Source organism: Chlamydotis macqueenii, chromosome 11 (assembly GCF_036417535.1).
Source record: "Chlamydotis macqueenii isolate bChlMac1 chromosome 11, bChlMac1.mat, whole genome shotgun sequence".
Taxonomy (NCBI): domain Eukaryota; kingdom Metazoa; phylum Chordata; class Aves; order Otidiformes; family Otididae; genus Chlamydotis; species Chlamydotis macqueenii.
The window spans coordinates 12,156,991-12,172,389 of NC_141566.1; the positions used below are offsets into that span (position 1 = coordinate 12,156,991).

At 56.1% G+C, this 15,399-nt stretch overlaps 2 protein-coding genes across 2 annotated transcripts; one reads left to right on the top strand and one right to left on the bottom strand.

Moving 5' to 3' along the window:
- Positions 1-248: 248 nt before the first annotated feature.
- Positions 249-3,734, bottom strand: RPL36A (ribosomal protein L36a). Its single transcript, XM_086756685.1, has 6 exons — positions 3,495-3,734; positions 2,838-3,020; positions 2,451-2,556; positions 2,177-2,244; positions 403-525; positions 249-318 (listed from the first exon to the last, which is right to left on the bottom strand). Exons 1-6 carry the CDS (start codon positions 3,732-3,734, stop codon positions 298-300), a joined length of 741 nt encoding a protein of 246 aa, XP_086612811.1. The 3' UTR covers positions 249-297.
- BTK (Bruton tyrosine kinase) lies at positions 3,347-15,267 on the top strand. Its single transcript, XM_086756546.1, has 19 exons — positions 3,347-3,574; positions 6,575-6,761; positions 6,935-7,033; positions 7,293-7,361; positions 7,940-8,021; positions 9,595-9,723; positions 9,820-9,887; positions 10,419-10,600; positions 10,910-10,972; positions 11,231-11,285; positions 11,602-11,684; positions 11,790-11,917; positions 12,057-12,131; positions 12,489-12,660; positions 12,932-13,148; positions 13,749-13,813; positions 14,305-14,423; positions 14,555-14,712; positions 14,849-15,267. The coding sequence occupies exons 2-19, from the start codon at positions 6,621-6,623 to the stop codon at positions 14,918-14,920; spliced, it is 1,977 nt and encodes a 658-aa protein (XP_086612672.1). The 5' UTR covers positions 3,347-3,574; positions 6,575-6,620; the 3' UTR covers positions 14,921-15,267.
- The last annotated feature ends 132 nt before the right edge of the window (positions 15,268-15,399 follow it).

The following is a 15,399-nucleotide window of genomic DNA, read 5'->3' on the forward strand; positions in this document are numbered from 1 at the left end:
CACTCACGCAGAGTGAGTGCAATCACTGGTGCAAAAATCCATCAGAGCCTCAGGCTCTAGATATATTCTAAAACACCTCTTGGTAACACAGTAAGAAGATCCCAGCCATTGGGGGTTTTTCCAAAGCCTTCAGATTACAAACTGTTCATTTACTACGCAGCTTTGCAAGCAACACCTTCCTGCTGGGTTGATGTACTTGCAAGTCCCACTCCACCAAAAAGAGAAGATACACAAAAACAAGCAATCAATCACTTCCAAACACTTTAATATGGTCCATAACAAAAAGTAGGATGGAGCTTAGAACTGGATCACCTGGCCCTGTAAGAAGGAAGAGACATAGCGAGTTTATTCACCACTGAATGTTGTCACCCTTTCTCAGCCACTCAAGGTGCACAAACATACCTTTCTCTTCTTGTCCCCTCCCAGTTCAAAGTGTTTGCACCTCTTAATCGCCAGCATCCTCTTGGACCTGCAGTTGGGCTCCACACACTCCAGCCTCAGCACAATCTTCTTTGTGGTCTTAGCCTGGCAGGAGAGGAGCAGAGTATCAATGAACATGTCCACAAACAGACAAATTGCTGCTCTCCGGAAGAGCTTGTTATCTGCACTCCTGAAGATTCAGCAGCTTGTTATCAAAGTGTAAAGAAAAAGACTACCAACACAGTTAAGATCCCACCATTAAAATCAAGAAAGCACCTTGAGGACCAGTACAGGAGTATAATGGATGTATAGCTCCACGATAACAGGCACTGGCAAAAGCATTCAGTGGAGCAGGGCTGGTCCCCCAGAGTTCAGCCATGCTGGAAGAAAGTCTGTACCAGTGAATGCACCAAGAGGCACTTTGCAGTGTGCGAGAACAGACTGACACTGCTCAGAAGTTCAGCAGAAAGCTGGGCAGAAGAAACACCTGAAAGTAGCATGACAAACTTTCCCCAGAAGGAGCAGCGATACAATGTGCTCAATGCAGACCCGCAGATACTGAGAGGCTAGGTGAAATCCGAAAGACCACAGAGGGAAGAATCCAAAGCTGCCAGGCTACTGTAAGAGCTGGCCAGTGCTGTAACCACCAGTTATGAGCCTCAGCCAATCATCCATCTAACGCTGACTGCAAAGAAACAGAAACAGGGATGGCAACGTACAGGTGGAGAGTGCCGAAGTGCAAGAGCAGTACAGCTGCTTTGTGTACCCTGCTTGCAGAAACATTTTCTGCAACATCTCCCCACTTCCGGGCAGAAAGTCAACTTGAAAGCCTGCTGTCTCATGTTTTGCTTCTTGCTGGAAGACAACATCTCCAGCAGAACATCAGGACTTTCCAGCAGCAAGCTTTATAAGCATAACTAAAGAGTTCACACAAAAACGATAACAAATCAGCCCATTGGGTTTTGCTTCCCTGATGTAAATACCACAGATTTTGCACACCCCCACACCCCCCTGCTCCTTGGCAGGAGGTACATAGGGAAAACATGCTGTAAGACTACAGTTCCAGGTACCCACTCTGAAGAAGAAGGATGACAGCAGCAGGTTTTTGCAACTCGTCTGTAACAGAATGCACTGCTGCCTTGAAACTCTCAGGAAAGATGCCATGCAGCAGCTCTAATTTATTGGCTCAGCAATATGGATTTCCCTGGAGACAGCAGACTGCAAGAAAACAATATAGTGTTCTGCAACACCCCCAGGAGTTGCACACGCTTCGCTTCTATCATACCCTTGTCAGGAAAGGCAGCCTCACTATTCAGAGAGCCTCACAAAACCGGCAAAAAGTTTCAGTGAGAAACTACTGACACTTCAAGAACACAAGGAAAGCAAGCAGCAAGCTCCCTTTACTATACTCTTCCCGTTTGACAAGCAGTGAGGAAAATACTTTGCATTAAAAGCATCACATCCAAATAAGACCCGCTCCCCTGCAGCATCAAGGCTCCCTGCAGAATCTGCTCTGCAAATACATGATACGTCACTCCTGCAAAACAAGGAGCGTCTACATGAGACAGGAGCAGCAGAGATTAGCAGGTGTGGATGGGCAACTTACACTCCCTGGACAGCACTACCAGCACAGAGCTGCCATAACATGGTTTGACCACAGGACTGCCACAAGGCTACAGGAGGCTGAAGTATCCCTCTTCAGTTTGGCATGTGGATTGCCAAGGTTTCGGGTCCTCCTTCCAGAAGCAGCACTTACCTTCTTACGGAAGATGGGCTTTGTCTGGCCCCCATAGCCACTTTGCTTCCTATCGTAGCGTCTTTTCCCTGCAAGAGGAAATCACTCTGTTTAGGCAACAACTAAAGACATGCTACAAGCACAACTGGCGCTCTTACCAAACCCTAGCAGACCTCAGCCTGCAGCTACCCAACCGATCCGAAGCAACCCCCTCTCCTCCCACAGCTACATGCTTGTCCCACAACCACCATGCAATTTCCCCCGGGCCGCGCCCCAAGGCCTCGCCTGTCCCTACCCTGGGCGTAGAGGGAGTCCTTCCCCTTCTTGTACTGGGTAACTTTGTGCGGCTGGTGCTTGCCGCATTTCTTGCAGTAGGTCCGACGGGTTTTCGGGACGTTCACCTGGAGGGGCAGAGAGAAGTCGGTCTGCACGGCCCGGAGCCGCCGCGCTCCAGGGGCCCACTCCCCTCGGCGCTGCTGAGCGCAGCCCAGCTGCCCTGCCCCTCCCCTCGGGGAGGCCCTACGCCACCATCCCGGGCCTACGGCCTTCCCTCGCCGCCCCGACCCGGCTTAGCCACCACCAAAGCGCCCACTGCAGGGGCCGGTGCCTTGGTGGCAGGAGCGAGCCGGGGCCGGGGCGGATGGCAACGGATGAAGCCGGACCCGCTGCCGCCACCGCTCACCATCTTCTCGGCTGCGGCCCAAAGAGAAGGAGCACCCCGGAGGCGGAAGCAGATGGGAGCAGAGGACAATAGAGAGGAGGAGCGGAGGGAGGACGAGCGGCCCGTCGGGCACTGTGCGTGCAGCACCCCCTCCCGGTGGGAGGAGAACGGGGGCGGTGGCCCCGGCCCGGCGGCGCAGGGAATCTGGGGGTTGCGGGGCTGTGCAGGAGCGGGGGTGCGGGGGGAAATACGTGGCTGTGGGGGTGCCAGGGGGTGACTAGGGTGGGAGGTCTGTGGGATGCGCAGGGTGTGGGACGTAGGGAGCAGGGGCAGGCAGCCAGCAGGAACATGGTGCTGCCCCCTGCCCCCCAGTGCCGACCCCAGTCCTGGCCTCTGCCCTGCACTCTGGTCCCCCCGTCCTGGCCCCACACCCCTGGTGCCACGTCCAGGCCCCCATCCCCTCCGTGTGGGGCAGGCCCCGGCTGCAGCCGGAGCCCCGGCGGCCCCACGGACGTGGCCCAGCTGTCTCCAGGAGGAAACACAGCTGCTGCTTTTGAGTCAGAAACCAAAAAAAGGGGAACCGAAAGGGTGGAGTTGGCTGGCCCTGTCCTTCCTCCCTGCGCAGGCAACCCTTCCGTGCCTCCCTGCCTCCTCACTGCCACAGCCACCCCAACCCACCAGGCTGAACTGCTCAGGGTGGGCGTGGGGCAGCGGGTGCAGCGGGACTCGGCTGGTCAGAGCAGCAACAGGAGGGCTCGGTGAGTACCCCAGGGCACAGAGGGCCCAGGGTAGCCATATCCTGGCACCGCATGGTGGGAGGAGAGGTGTGGTGGGGAGCACGAGGGTGGCGGTGGCCTGGGTGCTGGCCTTGGTAATGTCGCTGGGCGAGCCACAGCAGTGGGAGGTAGGAGCCTCCATACTGCCCCTGCTTGTGGCCTCACACCTCTGTTCGCCTCCTCAGCAGTGCCAGAGGCCATCACACCTGCTGGGGGTGGGAGAGCCATCCCTGGCACTGGCCACATGCTGCCAAGCTGCCGGTCAGCCAAGCTGGGAAGGCTCAGCCTTGTCCTGCAGCCTGGCCAGCTCTCAGCAAGCGGCCTCTGACCAAGAGTGGGACAACTGCCATCCGGGAGATTCCTTCCTTTTCCCCTCCCACCCTTCATTTTTCCACCTGAAACATGGGGGCTGTGAAGTTTGTCATTCCCAGACACTCTGTTGTCCTTCCCACTTGCCCTGAGCATGCCTGCCCCCTGCCAGCCCCCCATCAACCAGTGGTGGCAGGCAGGCTCTGCTCCTTAGCAGGACACAGGCAGAGGCCAGGGAACCTGTCTGCAGGGGAGTGACCCCTCGACCGTGGTGGGGCACAGTGTCTGAAGGCACAGGGCCAGTGGTGTGTGCCGGGTCCAGTGGTGGTGTCAGAACATGCTTGGCTGAGATGTGACAGTGGCAGGAAGTCACATTAGATGGGGGGACACACACAGGACATGCTTCCATCCACCCACTCACCTCATTTGCTGTCACAGCACGGCAGTGATGGTTGGCTGTGGGGTTGAGTCCTGCAGGGCACCCATCACCCCAAATGACAGGCAAGGGACAGAGTGGGGCTGGTGGCAGTGCCAGGGACAGGGAGGGAAAAGGAGGCAGTGCTGGGGACAGGGACACTGTGCTGGGGACAGGGAAGCTGTGCTACGCTGAGGGTGAACAGCCCTCTGAGATACTCATTGTCCTTTCCTCTCTGGCGGCACTGTCCCAGAGGACCCAGTGAGAATGTGTGCCATCTTCCCGGCACTGCTGGCGGTGACCCAGCTGCTGTGACTCAAGGTAAAGGTTCTAGGGACCCGGCACTGCAGTTGGGATGGGCTGGAACCTGAGGCCACTCTGCTCAGTCTCTGTATCTGTGCTCGGGGGAGCAAAGAGAGTCCTCACACTCTTGGGACACAGGACTGGCAGCTGTATTTTATAGCTAGGGAAAGTGAGGCATGGGGCTACAGAGGGATACTGGGGTCACTCTGGGCTCACCCATCACCCCGCCAGCAGTCACCCCAGCCGCCTGCCCTGTCCCCAGCAGGTGCCCCAGTTCCCTCTTCCCCAGGCCTGGATCAGCCAGTGGAGGCTGCTGGTTTTTTTTCTAAAATACTCTGATGACTCATTTTTTATGTTTGCTTTTCTTTTTTAAACCACTCAAACAAGCCAGAAAGGCCTGAGCCATGAAGGCCACAAGGGGAGGGAAGAGGGGACCCTGGGAGGGGAGAACCTTGCTTGTCCCCAGCCTCTCTGGCTATAGTCACCAAAATGGTGCAGGGCTGGGATTGCAGCAGCAAGATCTGTGCTTGGAAGGTCTGGCCATCGCCAGCAGATGGGAGATGACCCTGTTCTGAGGCATGCCCTGGAGAGAGGCACAGTGGGTGGGACCAGCTCCTGGCATCTTTGGTGCCCATCTGGTCCCTGTTGCAAATGAGCCCATGGCCTGCCTCCTGTGTGGTAGCAGGGGGCTCGACCTCTGACTCTGGCTCACCTCTGAGCCTCCTGCAGAGGAGGCAGGCTGCGGGCAGCAGAGGAGGGACATGGCTTCTCCCAGGTTGCCCTCCAAAGCTGTGTTTGTAGGAGAAAAAAGGGAACAAGGTGGAGATGAAGGGGGAGCAGGACATGTAGGTGGTTGGGGCAGGAGATGTGGAGGAGGGCTCCAGAGGATCACAGTTCAGCAGTGGCTCTACGTAGCTCATCAGCTCCTGTTAGGTCCAGGCTGGAGTCAGGTGTTGGTTACAGCCCTCAGAGTGGGAGAAGCCCACAGCTCCAGCTGTGTGGCTCTGTGGGATGCTGGAACCGTCTGGGTGTTGCAGTGCCCGGGTGCAGCATGCAGGGGCACAGGGCGAGATGGATGGGCTGCTCCAGGCGATGGACCAGGGGGGATTTCCAGCTCCCTGAAGGCAGGGCAGCAGTGAGATGCAGGGCTCCCATCTGAGCCCTTTCCTGCCCTGACTGTCCCTGGAGAGACTCAGGAGGAGAGCTTTAGGAGGATTTAACCCCACTGGTTGCTGGCTGGAGGCAGCCCTTTGAGTCTGGCCTTCAGTGAGCACTACTCACAGAGGAGGAAAGGGGGTTGAGCATTGTCCAGGCTCCTGCAGGCTCCATGGATGCAGAGGAGAAGGATGACTTTTGGGCTACTCTGTGCTCTCGGCAGCACAGCGCTGCGGCTATTTGAGGCCAGGACCTACCCACAACTTTTGAGAGTCTAGTCTCCCACGGCCATCTCTTGCACGTTGCCAAGACAGCACGTCCCCAGCACAAAGCGCCTGCAGTGCGGCGGGCGGAAACAGCCCACACAAAAACACACACACGCAATGTTGAAGGGGAGGAGGGAGGCTGCTGGGTGTCCCTGCTCAGGCTCTGCGCTCCTCCCTGGGGTAACTCTTCTCACAGCCTCTCTCCCCGCCTCCCTCCATCTCCAGCCGTCTGTGTCAGTTTGTCCATCTGCACACCCAGGCAGCCCCTCCAACATCCAGTGGGAGCCAAAGCCAGCTGGGTGGTGGCTTGGTCCATAGCCTGGTGTCAGAGAGGGGATGGAAGAGGGAGAAGTCACATCGCAAATACCCTACACTGACTTGTCCACACCCCTCTGCAGCTGATTCCCCATGTTGGGGGTCCCAGCACCCCCTGGCTGCCCCTCAGGAAAGGGGGGAGAGAGCACCTGAGTGAGGTCCAGTGGTGGGTGGGTTTTCGGCTGAGCAAGCACTGTGCCGGTGTTGTCCTGCCCACAGCAACCCAGCGAGCACCACGTGGAGGCAGCCAGGGCAGGGGGCCAACATGGCCAGCATCATCCTGGAGAGCATTTTCTTGAAGCGCTCTCAGCAGAAGAAGAAAACATCTCCCCTCAACTTCAAGAAGCGCCTGTTCCTGTTGACGGAGAGCAAGCTGTCCTACTATGAGTATGACTTTGAGCGAGGGGTGAGTCAACGGCCTCAGGGCCACAGGGACTGGGCTATGGCAGTGAACACAGGTCACCAGTTGCCCCTCACCAGCACCCAGCCCAAGGGGTGGTTGGATGGGGACAGTGGTTGGCTTGAGTCTCCTTGGGTCTCCTCCTTAGTGATAATTCGAACGAACCCTGTCTCTCACAGCGCCGGGGCAGTAAGAAGGGCTCAGTGGACATTGAGAAGATCACCTGTGTGGAGACAGTGGTGCCTGAAAACAACCCTCCCCCTGAGCGGCAGGTCCCGGTGAGGAAGAGTCCCAGAGTCCCTGCTTGTGGCCTCTGTCCCCTCGCTGGGAAGGGAAAGAGTTACCCTGTGCTGGGGTGGTGGGAGTGTGAGACAGCCCTGCTTGGCATGGAGGGCTCTGCACCTGCAGCCTGTACCATACGAGGGGTCTGGCTTGATGCAGGGCAGGGGAGAACAGTGGGACACCAAAGACTCCCAGGGGAGATGCCAGCAGCTGAGCAGCAGGATGCCAGCATCTGTCTCTGCCTCTCTCTTCCAGAGGAAAGGAGAGGATTACAACAACATGGAGCAGATCTCAATCATCGAACGGTTCCCCTACCCCTTCCAGGTGAGTCTTCGCTGCACCCCCTTTGCTGGTCTGCTTTGCTCGGCTGCTGGGGGATGGTATTGGAGGAGGAGATCAGAAGGACCTGGGGCAAAACAGGGAATCAGTGCCCCACTGCCAGGTGTCATTCAGCTGTTTTGGGACGCCTCGCTGCTGCCCGTGCTGCATGGGGCAGGCAGGTTAGCCTCTGCAAGCCCAAATGAATTGGGTAGCTCTATTTAAGGAGGTTGCTCAGATGGAAACCTGTCTCTTAGCTCTGTCCTGCCCTTTTCAGTCCCCTGGCTGATGCTGGAGGGATGCTGTCTTCCAGCTGCCCACTCAGCCCCCAACCCAGCTGCCTGCCCCTGCTGGCACCCAGCATAGCCCTCAACACACCAAAAGTCAGAGAAGGAAGTGGAAAGTCTCGGGGGAGGGGGCTTATTTATAATCTCTGTCATGGTCCCATGAGCACTGTGCACAGCCAGCACACACCAGCACAGCTTGTGCTCTCCACTGGCAGCTCAGGGTGGCCACAAGCTTTGACTCCCCTCTTCCTCCCTGGGAGACCCCTGGCTGGGGTGCTGAGGCATGTGGTCCTGCAGGTGGTATACGACGAAGGGCCCCTCTATGTCTTCTCCCCGACGGAGGAGTTGCGCAAACGTTGGATCCATCAGCTGAAGAGTGGTGAGTCTGGGGACTCTGCAGCTCCCTTGGAAATCAGCTGTGCGTGCAGCATGACTCAGAGCACTAGGTTTCCGCGGACTTGCTATCTCATGGTTACATTATCCCATGTCCACAGCAGAGCAAGTGCTGCTCAGAAACTTCTCTCATAATGAGCACACTCATTAGGCTGTGCCCTCACATGCTTGCTCCTTAAAATCCCTGAGCTGACTCCAGCCACTCCTGCCCACGGGAGGTGGACCCTCACCTCTGTTACCCCCTGACTTCTGCAACACTGCAGCCACTTTGGCTGAGGCTTCTTGCTCTCTCACAAGCCTGCTCCAAATTGGCTCAAGCAGGTTCAGAAGTTATTGAGAGCAAGAAGAAATAGAAGATGGGGCCACACAGCTGTACCAGCATGCAAGGTGAGGGTAGAGCCCCCGGTGCTTTAGGAAACATGGACAAAAAGCCTGCTGGAAGCCAAGGAGTGTCTCTCCCAATGCACCCCAAGGCTTGCTCAGTGCTGCTGAGCTAATGCTCAGCTGCCTGTGTGCTACCTTCTTGAGCTGAGGATGTGTTGCAGCAGCACTGCACAGAAGGGCTTAGGTGCTTGGAGTCAGCCAAAATCTGCTGGAGCTGCCTGAATGTGTCTCTTGGTGCATGTATATCTTTTTGTGGCTTTGTGCTGGTGGGGCGAGATTAGCTGCTCGAATTGACACAGGGAAGTTTGCCCGAGCAAGGCGGAAGCAGAGCAGGCTGATAACAGGGAAGTCGGTTATTTCACGAGAGCCCTGCTGCTCTGCATCAGCAAGCAGCCAGTCCTCTCCGCACTTCCTTGCTATGGGAGGGGAGTTGCTGGGGCAGCTGAAGCCAGTGTAAAATCCACAGGCAAAAGGGGAGAGAAAACGCTGGCCTTTTGCTGCTGGGACACCCTCATCCTGCTCCACCAGAGAAGGGGCTCTGCACCTCGCAGGGCTGCTGTGGGCCAACGCTGTGCTGTGGTGAAGTTTAAGCACATCCAGTCATCCCTCTAGCTTGGGGAGAAGTATGAGGAAGGCAGTTGGCGCCTGCCTGGTGAGGGAGAGGTCTCCCAGCAAAGGAAGTCTGAGCAGGCAGGGGATGGTGGCAGTGCCCTGCTCTCCCCATGGACAAGCCAGGCACAGCACTGGTCTCCTTCCCCACTTCTGAAAAAATGGGTTCAAAAGAGCTGTGAATCACGGGCTTCAGCACCCCGGGGAATGCTGGATGTTTCAGTTGGCAGAAGGGCCGGTCACAGCAGGACCTGACCCTCCGAGCATGTTTGTGTCCCTTTGCAGAGCTGCTGAAGAGCTTTGATCAAATTTGAGAGGAATGGCCTAGCCCTCCCCAAGCTAGGGGTTTCATGGCACAGGGTTTGCTTAGCTGCAGCACTGGAAGACGAGCAATGAGCTGAGAGAAACCCATGCATCAAGGCCATGTGCGACTGTGTATGAGTAGCACAGCAGAGGGTGAAATTATTTAATGGGTCTTATCATCTGCATTCAGGGAGCAGAGAGCTCTCCACAGCAGGTTGGGGACACAGCCCCGGGTCACACACATCTTCCCTCCTCTGCCACAGTGATCCGGTACAACAGTGATCTGGTACAGAAGTATCACCCCTGCTTCTGGATCGACGGCCAGTACCTGTGCTGCTCTCAGACAGCCAAGAACGCCATGGGCTGCCAGATCCTGGAGAGCAGGAATGGCAGTAAGACACTGGGCACCCTCCCCATGCCCAGTCCCCAGCACCTGGGGACCACCACAGCATGACACTGATGACCTTAGTCTCTTTTCTGTTCTGAAGGTTTAAAAGTTGGGCGGTCACATCGCAAGACAAAGAAGCCTCTTCCCCCCACTCCTCAGGAGGACCAGGTAGGGGCCAGCCGTCAACATGTAGGTTTGCTCCAAGGAGTTTAAGGAAGGGTGTATCTGGGAAAGGCCAACACATTCAATGACTGACGGGGCATTGCTCAGAGATGTACAGGCCAGGGCTCTGCTCTGGAGAGGGGTGTCAAAATGGTGCCCTAAGGGAGAAGGAACTTGAACGAGAGGATGGAGCCCAAAGGCCTAGAGGAAAGTCAAATGATCTCACCCCTGAGGTTCCCTAAGGGGAGCTGAGAGGATAAAGAAGCCGTGATATAGCGTGGAGTAGTCACGGGTTAAGTCAAAAGGAGAGAAAATACTTATCTTTTGTGAGGATGGGTCTCTGAAGAGGAAATGTTGCAATAAAAAGCACTGCAGGGCAATTGATCTCCTGGTGGAGATACGTGTGGGAGGTGAGACAAATGCTGCACTGACCTGGCCTGAGCCCATTGCCCTTTGAGGCCTGGGGAGGGTTGTGCCTGGGAAACAATGTATATGCTAGCCACGCCGTGTCCCACGCTCTCCCTCTCTCTGAGGAAGATGGTGATGAAGCCCCTGCCCCCCGAGCCAGCCTCCAGCACAGCAGGCGAGATAAAGAAGGTGGTGGCCCTCTACAACTACCTGCCGATGAACGCGCAGGACCTGCAACTGCAGAAGGGCGAGGAGTACTTCATCCTGGAGGAAAGCCACCTGCCTTGGTGGAAAGCCCGTGACAAGAACGGGTAAGAGGTCCTACTGCCCAGTGGCACTAACCCCTGCAACGGTGCCCTCTCCTGGTGCCAAGGCACTAGTGGACAAACACATCTCTTCAGCATCGTGGGGGTTAGGACAGGCTGCCTGCTTGCCTGCAGGTTCCTGCACAGGATGGCACAACAGGAGGGTGAGGGAGACTGAAGCAGGCTGTGGTATCGGCCCTCCCCGAGCATGAACCTAAATGGGTTTGCACCAAGGTTTTTGACTCCATTTCTACTCAGCCTTCTAAGACAGGAACCCTTTCCATCAGTGTGTGACCAGCCCGTTTTCTCCTACAGGAGGGAAGGATACATCCCCAGCAACTACATCACTGAAACCAGCAATTCCCTGGAGATCTTTGAGTGAGTAAGAGAAGGCACAGGGACAGGGCAAATTGTGCTTGGTTGGAGACTTTCTACATTCAGTACTGTTAACCTGTGCAGCCTGTGAGCCCAGCCTGGCTGGGTCGCGCTCCCTCTTGCACACCCTTTGAGAGCCTCCAGCCCCATGACACCCCTCCCCTGCACCCTGCACCTCCTGTCCTGGATGGGCCAAGGTCACACCAGGCTCAGGATAGTGGTGGCTGCAATGATCTCCCTAACGCTGTGTCCCTGTTCCAGGTGGTACTCAAAGAACATCACTCGGAGCCAAGCAGAGCAACTGCTGAAACAGGAAGTAAGTGTTGACTGCTGAGGCTGGGTCTTTTCTACACATCAGCCTTCCATGGGCTGCTGTCATGTTGTGTCCAAGCATGGGACTAACTCGGGCTTGCTCTGGGAGGAGAGTGTCACCCCAGCAGTCCCAAGAACCATCTCTATCCCAACATGACCTCCTCCTTGCAGGCTCTGCAGGAGGTGGACCCCCAGGCAGGGACTGGAAGTAGGACTCCTCTGACCTATTGCACCCTCTTCAGCCATGCTGTGATTTTTCACTCACTTTAAGTCTTGCCTGTTACAGGCGCTCCTCCCCAAAACCACCCTTTCTGTTTTAGGGTAAGGAAGGGGGCTTCATTGTCCGAGACTCTACCAGCAAGACAGGGAAATACACTGTCTCCGTCTATGCCAAATCCTCTGTGTAAGTGGATCTAAGAACAGTTTCTACCTCAGAGAGCCCCTCCAGGCACCCCTCACCTTCTGCCTGTCCTCCTGATGCCGCTGACCCCACATACTGTCTCTCCAGAGACCCCCAAGGCACGATCCGCCATTACGTTGTATGCTGTACCCCACAGAATCAGTATTATCTGGCAGAAAAGCACCTGTTCAACACCATCCCAGAGCTCATCACGTACCATCAGCACAACTCTGCCGGTCAGTGTTTGGGGGAGTGAGGCCAGCAGTGTTTCTACTGACACAACAGTATCCTCACCTTCCTGTGCTGAAGGCAGGAGGCTTGTGTTCCCTGCTGGAACATAGCAGGTAAACATGGTGTAACCTTTTTGTGTTTCAGGGCTTATATCCAGACTGAAGTACCCTGTGTCTCAACACCAGAAAAGTGCCCCTTCCACAGCTGGCCTCGGCTATGGTAAGCTGGCCTGGGGTACCTCACGGTTTCCTGGTTGCAGGGCCTGTCTCTACTGGCAGTAGAGATCCAGGGCTGGGATCCTGGCTGTCCTATGGCAGCAGGGCTCACAGCCTTCCCAGGAATCACTTCCCAATAGTCACTCTCCCTCTGGTGACAGTACTGACCAAAAGATTCTGCCAGCTACTTTGCTCCCCATCCTCTGGAGGAACAGGTCTCTCATTTTGTGGATTTTTTTTTAATGTTTTTTCAGGCAGCACATGCTCGTGAGCTCTTCTTGAGCTTGCTAGATCAGATGACTGGGACCACCCTGCAGGGAGGTCACCTGCACCTACATTACACTTGCACTCTCTGTCCTAGGGTTGTGGGAGATTGATCCAAAGGATCTGACCTTCCTGAAGGAACTAGGAACAGGGCAGTTTGGCGTGGTGAAGTATGGGAAATGGAGAGGCCAGTACAACGTTGCTATCAAGATGATCAGGGAGGGCTCTATGTCAGAGGATGAATTTATTGATGAAGCCAAAGTCATGATGTAAGTGATGAACAGCCTGCAGGTCAGTACTGGATATGCCTTGCCAGAATGGCTACACTCCTGGGTGGTGTGGAGGGGCAGTCTCAGGCAGCCTCACACTGCACAATGTATCCGAGAACCTACTGCCTTTGTGCTAATTCCCTGGTGAGCTTTTCCACTGTTGGCTGGGCTGGGAGCACCTTCCCTTCCCAAACTCTCTTTATTCAGAGATGCTTCTTTAGATGCTTGGCTTTTTAGATGCTCAGAATTGCCCTTCTTGTCCCCAACACAGGAACCTGTCTCATGAGAAGCTGGTGCAGCTCTACGGGGTCTGCACCAAGCAGCGTCCCATCTTCATCATCACTGAGTACATGGCCAACGGCTGCCTCCTTAACTTCCTGAGGGAAACTCGGCGGCGGTTCCAGCCTGCCGAACTGCTGGAGATGTGCAAGGACGTCTGTGAAGCTATGGAGTACCTGGAATCCAAGCAGTTCCTGCACCGAGACCTGGTAGGGCTGTGGATGAAGGACACATTTCCAGCTCAGCGACAGCCACAGCATGTCCTAGACAGGGTCCAGCTAGTTCATCAACAAGAGGAGAGGCAGGATGATCTGAAGTCACTGCTCTGTAACAAGTTACCAGAGATTGCACAAAGGGCAGAACTAGGTAGTTTTCCAGGGGACAGGAAATGCATGTGTGGCTAGGGCAGGGTTTGTGTTAGGCAGCACAGGCAGCATTGCTGGCTCAGACATGAAAAGGGACCTCTCGACCTCCATGAAAAGCTGAGCTTGCAGTTTGTCAGGCCTTGGGCTGGCATTGCCAGCTTACAGTTCTGCTAGGTACTGTACCCAGTCGCCTCCTGGTGCTGCTTTGGTCAGGCAAAATCTTGCCAGGGAAGTCATCCCTCTGTAGATAAACAGGATGCCGGGAGGCCTCTCTTGCTATCTTTGCTGAGGACTTTGTAGCTTGCCCCAATCCAGGTAAACATTCAGGACAAAGGGAGGCAAAGTGTTAAGTGGGTGGGGGTAAGATGAAGTTTCCAGATGGTACAGGGGAATGGGAGAGGCAGGAGCAGGTAGGAGTGACTGCCTCCATCTCTCCATCCACAGGCTGCTCGCAACTGTTTGGTGAATGACCAGGGAATTGTGAAAGTATCAGATTTTGGCCTTTCCAGGTCTGGTAGATGTGTCTGTGTCACCTTCCTGTGTCAGTCCTCCACCCTTCCTTCCTTCCATCAGTCTCCTCTGCACTTCAGTCTTTGTCCCCACAATCCTCTAGATCTCCTTTTCCTCTGTCTTCTCCTGTCTTTCTGCTTCATCTCTCTGGCTCAACCTTTTGCCTCTCCAGTTTCCACCATCCCTTTATTACTTCCCCCATCCCTTTTCCCTCTCTCTTTGCTGCTTCTTTCCCTTACTTCTGGTCTCCTGGCTGCAGCTTTCTCCCCACATCCCCTTTTTGCTATGCTTCTGTGTCACCCTATCCCTTCCCCAATCTTGAATATTATATACTTGTTTGCCAAGGGACATTTCTGCCTGTTGAAACCCATGCAGAGTGCAACTTCTGGTCACTCCGAAAGCTGTTGATTCCTTTTGGGCTTTCTTGGTTGCATGGAGGAGTGAAACATGAAATCCAAGACAGGCATCTTAATCCACTTATCTGCTGCAGGTACGTTCTAGATGACGAGTATACAAGCTCCATGGGGTCAAAGTTTCCAGTGCGGTGGTCTCCCCCTGAAGTGCTTCTGTACAGCAAGTTCAGCAGCAAGTCTGATGTCTGGGCTTTTGGTAAGAGCACGGCATTAATGACCAAGAGGTCAGGAAGAGAGGGTGCCCCAACAACAGTGAGCTCCTCCGCAAACCAGCTTCAGGCACAGGCACTCCTATGCGTGAACTGTCCCTGCCATTTCCCATAACAGGTGTTCTGATGTGGGAAGTTTACTCTCTGGGAAAGATGCCCTACGAGAGGTTTAATAACAATGAGACAACAGAGCATGTCATCCAAGGCCTGCGCCTCTACCGACCGCAGCAGGCCTCGGAGCGGATCTACGCCATCATGTATAGCTGCTGGCACGAGGTAAGTTGCCCTCACTCTCAATGATCACCCCCAGCTGCCCTGGAGGGGGCGACAGGGCTCTGCGTTTCCCCTGGGGTGCAGGGAGTGGCGAGGTGGCCGGCAGGCTCGAGCTGTGCTCCCCGCTCTCGCACGGCAGAAGGCTGAGGAGCGCCCCACCTTCACCGCACTGCTGGGCAGCATCCTGGACACCATGGACGAGGAGTCCTGACCCTGGGCTGGGCCGGCCCGGCCCGCTGACCCTTGCCTGGTGCTGGTGGCTGGCACAACGGGGCTGGTGTTGCCCCGCTACCTGCCGGCACGGACCTCCACAACAGACTGTACCTCAGCACGGTTGTCACAGACACAGCACTGGCCAGACCTCGGGCAAAACAGAGGCCTGAGGGACCCTCACGGCTGCCACTGCAGCCCCTGTCACGGCAGGGCGCTTTGCAGCCAAGGACAAAGGCGAGGCCACTGACGGCCGCGGTCCTAGCCAGCCCTGGTACCGGGCAGCCCCCCTGTGCTCCGCAGGCGGCAGCGGGCCGGGCCTGTGCACAATAAACGGTTCCCCAACGGCGACGTCTCCCTGCCTGCCGCGGCGCACCCGCTCCGCCCCGCCGGCAGGGGGCGCGGGGCGGGAGGGGCGGCGGGGGACCGGGGCGGGGCGGACGAGCATGCGCAGCGGGCGCGGAAGGGATGCTGGCGGCG